The sequence below is a fragment of the Bos indicus genome, chromosome 21 (assembly GCF_029378745.1).
Source record: "Bos indicus isolate NIAB-ARS_2022 breed Sahiwal x Tharparkar chromosome 21, NIAB-ARS_B.indTharparkar_mat_pri_1.0, whole genome shotgun sequence".
Taxonomy (NCBI): domain Eukaryota; kingdom Metazoa; phylum Chordata; class Mammalia; order Artiodactyla; family Bovidae; genus Bos; species Bos indicus.
This window is the reverse complement of record NC_091780.1, coordinates 30,583,589-30,593,329: the sequence shown is the minus strand read 5'-3', so window position 1 is coordinate 30,593,329 and position 9,741 is coordinate 30,583,589. Positions and strand designations below refer to the sequence as shown.

Sequence of the window (9,741 nt, the reverse complement as noted above, 5' to 3'; positions counted from 1 at the left end):
TGGTCCCGAGCAAGTCTCCCGTTGAGTATTTCGGGGCCCGCACAGGCTGAAGGTGGAGGGGTATGCTGCTTCCCGAGGCGAAACTTGTCGGAACCCTTCTCCAGTCCCGAAGGTTGAACCGTTGCGGGAGGCGCTCTGTTTCTAGCGTTGCGTCTTCACTCAGCGACCCACGCACAGCCGCAACCCTGAGCCCACGTGAATCGCAGAAGCCTTCTCCTCCGACCTAACCTCTCAGCTTCCGGCCTCCACTCTGGCTGAGGGTCCTCAGTTCTTGACGAAATCGAAGGTAAAGAAGTAGCCAATAGAAATACGGCCTGGAAGCGCTTAGGGCAGGGCGCGAGTGCAACTGACCAATCAGGGAAGCCTTCATCCCTTTAAAAATGCTGCCGCGCGGTACTGAACACCGCTAGTCGTCCCAGTTTAGCCTCTGGCTTCGGAGTGGACCTGAGCAGATCCCTGAGCTCCACCAAGGGCGATGGAGTCAGCCAGAGGCAGCTGTCGCATGGCCCGCGCCTTCGGGGCCGTGCTCCCCCTGAACTGGTTTGGAGACGCATCGTCTCGGCAGCCCTCTAACAGTTCGCTGGGCAACGGATCTGAGAGCACTCGCCCGACCTGGGGTCCCCGCAGCCTGGACGGCCTGGAGGGAGTGGCAGAGGCCGGAGCGGCGCTGGCACTGCGCGCTCTGATCGCGGGCGCCTACCTGGCCCTGTGCGCTGTGGGGCTGGTGGGGAACGTGCTGGTGCTTGTCCTGGTGCGGTCCCAGCAGCGGCGCCGGCACTCCCTGCTCAACTGCTTCCTACTCAACCTTGCAGCCACCGACCTGCAGTTCGTGCTGACACTGCCCTTCTGGGCCGTGGACATGGTGCGCGACTTCAGCTGGCCCTTCGGGGGTGCCATGTGCAAGGTGGTGCTCACGCTTACGGTGCTCAATATGTACGCTAGCGGCTTCTTCCTTAGCGCCATGAGCGTGGCGCGCTACTACGCGGTGGCGAGGGCGCTGCGCCCCCGCCGGCCGGGCACCCTGTGGGCTGTCTGCGTGTGCAGCTTGCTCTGGGCCACCGCAGTCCTGGCTACCGCACCCACCGCCCTATTCGCCACAGCGGCCAGCATCGGGGGCGAACGCTTGTGCCTGCTGCGCTTCCCCGACGGCGGTCCCGACTGGCTGGCCTTCTACCATCTACAAAAGATCACCGTGGCCTTTGTGCTGCCGCTGGTCACGTTGGGGACCTGCTCGCTGCTGCTTCTGCGCTTCCTGCGTCGGCAGCGGGTACGCTGGTCGTCTGGAGTCAGGCACCGACGTCGCTCCCGGGTTACCCGGGCGCTGGCCTGCGTGCTGCTGGTCTTCGTGCTCTGCTGGCTGCCCAACCAAGCGCTTACGTTCTGGGGGGTGCTGATCAAGCTGAACGCGGTGCCCTGGGACCGCGCCTACTTCCTGGTGCAGGCCTACCTCTTCCCGGTGTCCATCTGCCTGGCGCACTCCAACAGCTGCCTCAACCCGCTACTCTACTGCCTGCTGCGCCGCGACTTCCGCCAGGGCCTGCAAGAGCTGTGCGGCCTGGCCAAGCACCCAGCGGACCTCCGACCCGGCTGTCCGATAGATAGCCGCGCCCCAGCTACGGGGCTCTCTGATTAGGCCTGAACCCGGAGAACCACACCTCTCAGTAAGGGCCACACGCCGCCCCGTCAGTACCAAGAGTGATGGGGCAGATTATGCCAGTTGGTATTGGAGTGATGATGTCAAGGGGCAGTGCCTGACTGGAGAAGCGGGCCCTTTGGCCGTGGGAATTACTTAAGCCTGGGAGTTCATCACTAACCTTCTGTGCGACCCAGGGTGAGTCTCTTTCTCCCTGGCCTTAGCATCCTCTTTCCTATGAGGAGAGGTGAGGGTTAGATGAATCCTGGGGACTCCTCTGTATCTAGCCCTTTGATCCTCCTGGCACAACCTCTGCAAACAGTGTGAGCTCCATTCATTGAGCTTTAAGGCATTTAATCAGACTCCTGGTTTATGTTTCCCTTTGTTATAAGGGAGCTGTGAGAGAGGGATGTGAGTGGTTTTTGGAAACCAGAGTGGAGGGATTTCAAGATTATGAGGTAGCCCTCGATGGCTCAAGATTTCTGAGCTTTCATCTGCAAGGCCCGCCTGCTACTTGTTCTCTCTAGATCCTGGGGGCTTGACTGACCCAAACACACTCATCTGGCAGTATGCTGTGACTGAGCATGCTAGCTGTTGCATGAAAAGTGGCTGCTCAGGAGGTCTGGAGCTATGTAGCTGGTGGGGGAGGGGGGAGCAGTGGGGGGTGAGCAGTGACCTGAGTGGCCCACATAGGACAGAACTGGGACCAGTGGGAAAGAAGTCATGGGAAGCAGATTTCCATCCCTCGTTATGGCAGGCCTTTCCCATTTTGGAGCACCTGAGCTTTATGAGGTGGTGAGCTCCCTGTTCTAGAATTCATTACAACAGAGACTGATGGAGACAGAGTTGATGCATCAGATAGGGGTGTGGAGCTGCTGGATGATTTCACCAATCTCTTTGAGCCTGGAGACCCTGTGACTGATATGGGACAGGTGGGAGTGTTTGCATGCTACAGGCCTTAACAGTCAGCATCTCTTCCCCTTGCTCTCCAAAGGCATCACTGAAGGTAAATCAAAAAGCAACTGACTTAAATTCTTTCTCTGGTAGACAGCACTGGATCTTCATATTGATGCAGAGCTACCATAAAGCATTCTCAGCACACACCATTTGAGATTAGGTGGTCAGAGGTCAGAATTTGTGTTTGCATCCTTGCAAAGACTTGCTCATAAATTTCATGCCTGATGTTTCTGATAGAGGAAGACGATGCTTTAAAGTAGAGGAAAAAACCTATTCCCCACTGCCTGGTGTCCACGTCCGGAGCCCACACAGGATCTTGGGTCAACTCAAATGTCTGTGATTTGTCATCCAAGAGCAGTCGGAAGGGGTGGAAGGGTGAGGCCCACAGCTAACCCCTGGTGGAATGATAGGCCCTGTGCCTCATGGTGTGGGTGGTACTATGACCCCTCTAAAGGACCATAATACAGAAGAATCTGTATTCCTTGGAGTACTTGTCCACTTAAAAAGAAAATAATATTTTACAAAGTAAAGAACTGCAGTGATTCACTGGTAGCTCCAGGCCTTGATTATTTTTCTCAGTGTTATTTTAAAATTGAGTCATTTGCAGCTTATTTCTCTCTCACATGCAGAGGAATCTTTGGTGGGAGCAACAGGAGGGATAAAGAGTAACTACTGTTGTTCTCATTTGTCTTCCTGCAGCCCATCCCCCATTGTCCCTGGGACCAGCCCTAAGAACTAAAAGGGTGGGGTATGGGGTGTTCTCCCAAGAGAACATGAGAACTGTGTGGGAGCTGCAAGTGCTCTAAATCAGAAATAATAGCTTATTAAATAGAACCTGAGGCCAATGGTCATTTCCAAAATCATTCTGTTTAAAGAATATTGTAGAAAGTTACACTAATGACTCCACAAATGCCATACAGTGGACCCTAGGGCGTGGGAGGCAAAGACATTAAATCTGGAATCAGCCTGTGCAGAAGCCCTTGATCTGGCCTTGCTATGTGCCTTAAGCGAGTCACTGTGCCTGCCTCAGCCTTGGTTTCTTTATCTATAAAATGAGTGGGCTGATAATTCCCTGTGACCATTTCCAGATCAATGATTAATTTTTACCCCCTCTGTGTTCTTTTCTATCCACTCTTTACCTGCAAACTCTTTTTAGGGTCATTTCTTGCTACAACACTATTCATTTAACTCTTAGTTCCTGTGAACTGTTTCCTTTATCGAGGTCAGGGTGAATTTTACTGGCTCATGTCGTGCAAATATCATGTTGACCAGAAGAGGACTCTATGGCTCGTGTGGAGGGTCTCATCAAATGCCCATATTGTAGTCTCAAACCGTGGGCCCAGCTCTGAGCCTGCACTCTTGAGGCTTCCCCTGCAACTGCCATGTGTGTGGAAGTAGGACCCAGGTGTGCCCCAGAGAGACCATCCTCCGCCAAGGGGGCGTTCAGCGCAGTCCTGACACCAGTATTGAAGGGACAGTGAGGAAGGAGGCAGGCGTGAGGGATGGGGCACTTTGGGAAGACAGTGCGAAAGGGTGAGCTAGAAGAGTGCGGCATCACTAGATGTCGAGAAGAGGGGCATTGCGGAAGTGCAGAATAAATGAGATTTTTGAAGGGAAAGAACAAAACCCCCAAACTTGTTGAGCAAGAAGAGCAATGATCCGGCATTGGTTGAGCACTTGACAATGAGGCAGGCACAGCGCTTTGTGTAGGCTTGGTCCTCAAAAAGGATTTTGAGGTATGCAGTATTATTTACCTTGTGAGGAGGAAATGAAGGCTCAGAGAAGTTAGGGAACTGCCTGAGGTCACACTGCTCGTGAGGCAGCACAGCAAACATTTCCAACAGCAGCTCCCTGACTCCAAAGCCCAAACTCTTACGTGCTTTTGGCTCATCTGCCAGCTGCCAAGAAGGAGAAGGGGGGTAAAAGTGCTCAAAGAAGCCAAATGGCAACTTGTGTCCTGGGCACGGAGGCCACAAAGGAGCCAGGTGCCTGCAGAAGAATAGGTGCTCTGAATGAGCGCGTGGAGCCTGGAGTGGCCATGGTGTCAGGTACTGCAGGGCAGGGCAGGGAGGAGGAGGGGTCATGGCCTGAATGAATTGCAAGGATACATGATGTTGTCATTATCCCAGCATATCCCAGCCCCCTCTGCGGCCTGTAGGAGAGAGGCATGAGGGGATGCTCGGACTTCCGACACCACTCCAGGTGGGTGGAAGTACAGAGCCATGGACTCTGTGCCAGGAGACAGGTGGGCAGCTGCTGAATGTCATTTTCAACTTGCAGAGGTGAGCCCCTGCCCCTTGGAGCAGCCAGACCCCAGCGCCTCAGCCTTGGCACGCTTTCTCTGCTGAATTCTTCCTTGAAGAGGACAGGACGCTTCCCTGCACCCCTCGCTTGTGTCACACAGCCTGGCCTGTTGGCGAGACCCTCCTGACCCTGGCCGCCTTTCTCTCTTCCCTTCAGGACAGAGGGGCAGCTGAGCCTTCCTTTCTCTTCCAAGTCACCTCACCCCCAGGTCCTCCCTGGAGCATTCTAAGTGTTGGAACCCCAGGCGGATGTTGCAGACCTTTTCTCAACCCCAGCACGCTCTCTGTGAAAGTTTTGGGGGCCCCCATGTCCTACTCTGTGTCCCTCCCTTGTGCGCCTTGAAACCTTTCTGTTTTGGCTCTTCGCGCTCCACTCTGCCTGCCTCCCTGCCATTCCTCTGCCCACCTCGGAGGACAAGGGCAGGCACACAGCTCTTCCTGGTCCCCTGTGCAGTGTGCTGCCCACACGAGGACAGCGAACTGGATGCTGAGTATGTTTCTATTTCTTCTTCAGCGATAAACTGTAAATATCTGTGTCTGAGTCTTCCCTTGTATTGCTTATACGGTAGGCTCTCAATAAATGTTTGGTGAATGAATGAACACTGTTGTGTAAGTCCTCACTCTCCTGTTTGCCTGTGTATGATGTGGTCTTTTGTCTCTTTCTCCTTTCCTCAATCTGAGCAGGCTTTCCAAAGCCTCCCCTGGGTTCAGGAAGACTCCTCCTAAAATCCAGGTTCCTGTGAACCGGGTCGGCTGGCCAGGCCATCTCTGGATCCACCTTCGTTCACCTATTTCATTCTCCAGACCTTCTTTATGTCATCGTCTCCATTCATTCTCACAGTATCCTTGGGAACCAGGTCACATTATTCCCATTTCATGGAAGAGCAAACTGAGGCTCCAAGTAGTGAAGTGGCATATAGCCAATGGGCAACAGAGCTGACACCATCCCAGGCCTGCCACCCTTCCTGCCTCTAATATGAGTTGTCAGACTGGAGTTAATCAAAACAAATGATATGAGTGAATGAGGAGACAGCTCATGGCTCACTGCCTTCCACAGTTGTTTTATCTTAACAGGAACTGATTAGATGTGAGGGCTGTAGATGTGGGGGTTGCAAGAGGAGGTGGCCTTGGGCTGAAGCAGAGACATCAAGACACTGTCTGAAAAATGGAGTCTGACCATTGACCTGTACAAGGCCACCCTTGGCTGAATTCTGACCTCCTGAGAAAAAATGGGAGTGACTGGATGGGGAAAGTCAGACTCTAGCAGCTGGAGGAAAGGGTGGGAGGGGAGAAGCTAGAAGGTGCAAATGTAGACAGCTCTTTCAAAGTGGCCCGTGATGGAGGCTGGAGGGTGAGAGTTCACAAAGGGCTGTGAGGGACGGCAGTGCTGGTGGGAAGGAGAGATGGTGGGGGTTGAGCATGGAGGGGAGGGGGCTGATGGGGAGTGACAGTGTGTGGGGATGAGAGGGTCCAGAGTCACTGTGGGTTGGGGTTGGTTACAGACAGCATGATGCTCAGGTTGACAACCTTATTTGAAAGCAGGTGCTGCTATGCATTGAATTGTGTCCTCCCAAAAAGTATACTGAAATCCAGCCCCAGACATCTGCGAGTATAACCTTATTTGGATATAGGGTCCTTGCAGATGTAATCAAGTTAAGATGAGGTCATCCTGGATTAGGCTTGGCCCTGAATCCAATGCCTGGTGTCCTTATAAGAAGGTCACATGAAAACAGAGAGACACACAGACAGGAGAATGGCATATACAGATGGAAACAGAGACTGGAGTGAAGCATCTACAAGCCAAGTATTGCCGGCAACTCCTTGGAAGCTGGAAGCGGCAAGAAGGATTCTTCCTTAGAGGCTTCCAAAAAAGCGTGGCCCTGCTGACACCTTGATCTCAGCCTTCTACCCTCCAGAGAACTGTGAGAGAATAAATTTCTGTTAAGCCACCTCATTTGGGGCTTTCCAGGTGGCTCAGTGGGTAAAGAATCTGCCTGCAGTGTAGGAGACACAGAAGACTCAGGTTCAATTCCTGGGTCAGGAAGATCCCCTGGAGGAGGGCATGGCAACCCAGCCCAGTGTTCTTGCCTGGAGAATCCCATGGACAGAGGAACCTGGTGGGTTACAGTCCGTAGGGTTGCAAAGAGTCAGACACAATTGAGCATGTATGCACCTCATTTGTGCTAATTTGTTATGGCAGCCCTAGGGAACTAATGCAGACATTCTGTGGGCTGAGCTTGCCTGCAGAGAGGGGCTGGGGAAGGTGGGGAGGAGTGCTCACCTTCTGGCTAAAGTCTGCAGCCCCAACTCATTCCTTCCAGCCTCCTTTTAGGCCCATGGACTCACTCCACGTGTTCTAACATGGAGCCTCAACAGAGGCCTTGGGCCCAGGGAGGCTGGCACTGAGTGGGGGGAGACAGGCATCACAAAAGCAAAAGGGGCGCTGGTTACAGTAGAGGCAGTGGCCCTGGAGGAGAAAGCACAGGCCTTGGGGTGCTTCTGGCTGTGTGACCTCAAGCAGGTCATCTGACTTCCCTGGGCCTCAAGGCCCCCATCGATATTAAGACCATGCTCCCCACAGCACTGGCCCCTGTGTAGTCCATTCCCAATAAGCGGCAGCACTCCTTACCCTGTGTTTTCATTCTAGCCATGGGGATCAATTTCACATTCAGCAAACATTTCTGGAAGGCTGATTGTGTCAGGCTCCAGGGACAAGGACACACACACACACACACACAAGTAATTTATGAGACTGACAGGCTGGATTTTAAAAATAACCTCATAATCCCACTTTATGCTCTTTACACAAACACACCTAAACATAAGGGCAAAAACAGGTTGAAAGTAAAGAGGATGGAAAATGGCACACCAGATCAGATCAGATCAGATCAGTCGCTCAGTCGTGTCCGACTCTTTGCGACCCCATGAACTGCAGCACGCCAGGCCTCCCTGCCCATCACCAACTCCCGGAGTTCACTCAGACTCACGTCCATCGAGTCAGTGATGCCATCCAGCCATCTCATCCTCTGTTGTCCCCTTCTCCTCCTGCCCCCAATCCCTCCCAGCATCAGAGTCTTTTCCAGTGAGTCAACTCTTCTCATGAGGTGGCCAAAGTACTGGAGTTTCAGCTTTAGCATCATTCCTTCCAAAGAAATCCCAGGGCTGATCTCCTTCAGAATGGACTGGTTGGATCTCCTTGCAGTCCAAGGGGCTCTCAGGAGTCTTCTCCAACACCAAGTAGGAATCTGAGAAAATAAAATGGCTGTGCTGTTCCATTGGTGTGTAGCATTGTTACCACCAGAAGGGGTCTGAAGGCATAAGTGCATTATTAGGGAGAAAGAAGATCATTATATAATGATACAAAATAACAATTCTCCAGTAAGATATTTTTTAAAGTTTAGTTTATATTCACATAACGTAACAATTGGTAGAATTTTAAGAGAGAAATGGATAAATCCATAATCATGGTGGTAGATTTTTAACATCCCTGTCTCAGTAATTGAGAGTTCAACAGGCTAAAAACAATTAGGGTATAGAAAATTTCAACACCACAATTAACAAGCTTGATCAAATGGATAAGTATAAAACCCTGCACCTAACAGAGAATATGCATTTTTTCCAGTGTTCATGAAATACTTTAAAAAAATTGACCATGAACTAGCCATAGAACAAGTTTCAACAAAAACTCAAAAATAGACCTATAGTTTCCAACCACAGTCCAAGGAATTTGGAAGTCAATAACAACAAAGTCAAGAAAACAAAATTCGATGTTTGAGAAAAAGTTTCTAAATAATGCAAAACCTAAATTGTAATAGAAATTAGGAAACATTCAAGACTGAATAATGAAAATATGAGTAACTAACATTCACTGTTTGCTGTCAGATGCCTTGTTGTTACCAGATCTCCATTTCCCAGATGAGAAAGATGAAGCGTGGAGTAGGTGAATAAATTGTGCCAGATTCCACTGTAGCTAACTGGCAGAGCAGAGAGTCAAAGCTGGTCTGGAGTTCAAGTTCATAAGTACATGTCAAAACCCATAGGAGGTAGCCAATGTGTTCTTAGCTGACATAACCGTGTGGCCTTCTTAGAAATGAAGTGATAGCCCTTCCCCACTCCCAAGACATGGCACTCAGGTTCCACTCTGCCAGGCTGTCATTCCGGCATCAGCAGCCCATCTCTGCATCCCTCTAGAGCTTCTTTCACAGCGAGCCCTGTCTCTCACAGTATGCCTCCACGCCCAGCAGTCTCACCCCTCTTTCCTTGCTTACACTGGCCCCCAACCCGGGAACCCCTCCTGACCTCAGCCTGCATCCAGCCTCAGCCCAAAGGATCCTTTCCTGTATCATTCCTACCCTCTTCAGACACTCCTCTGGGCTGTAAACTGCAGAGCTGACCCTGCCCCTTCTCTGCTTTAAACCCTTCTCTGGGTCCCTGCTGCCTGGCAGTGCACCCGGACTTCTCCACTGAAGTACCTGAAGGGCTCTGCATTCAGCTGTGAGTGAAGTGATTCCTTAAAACCTTGAGTTTTATCTTCAGAATTCATCCAGTTTGCAGTCTGCTTCATACTATATGTATGTTTATTCGACAATAAAAATAACAAGCCCATTCTCAAGTGACAGAGGCTCCTGTCTAGCACCACGGAGAACCCCAGTATGAGAAGCAGGAACTTACAAGGCGAAGCCCAGGATCTTGTGCCTGCACCGTGGGCTCTCCCCCTGGCCTTCTCTGGACCCTGCACAGGTCCACTCATGCTGTCCCCTCTGCCTGGAGGGGCCAGGCCCGTAGATGGGGCACTGGCCTGTGTCCCACGGTCCTTGCTTATTCTGTGTGGTGCTGCTCTGCTGGCCT

At 51.7% G+C, this 9,741-nt stretch overlaps 1 protein-coding gene across 1 annotated transcript; it reads left to right on the top strand.

The window, feature by feature from the left end:
- The first annotated feature begins 418 nt into the window (after positions 1-418).
- On the top strand, positions 419-5,493 carry LOC109575187 (relaxin-3 receptor 1-like). Its single transcript, XM_019983218.2, has 2 exons — positions 419-1,831; positions 4,871-5,493. The coding sequence occupies exon 1, from the start codon at positions 476-478 to the stop codon at positions 1,631-1,633; it is 1,158 nt and encodes a 385-aa protein (XP_019838777.2). The 5' UTR covers positions 419-475; the 3' UTR covers positions 1,634-1,831; positions 4,871-5,493.
- The last annotated feature ends 4,248 nt before the right edge of the window (positions 5,494-9,741 follow it).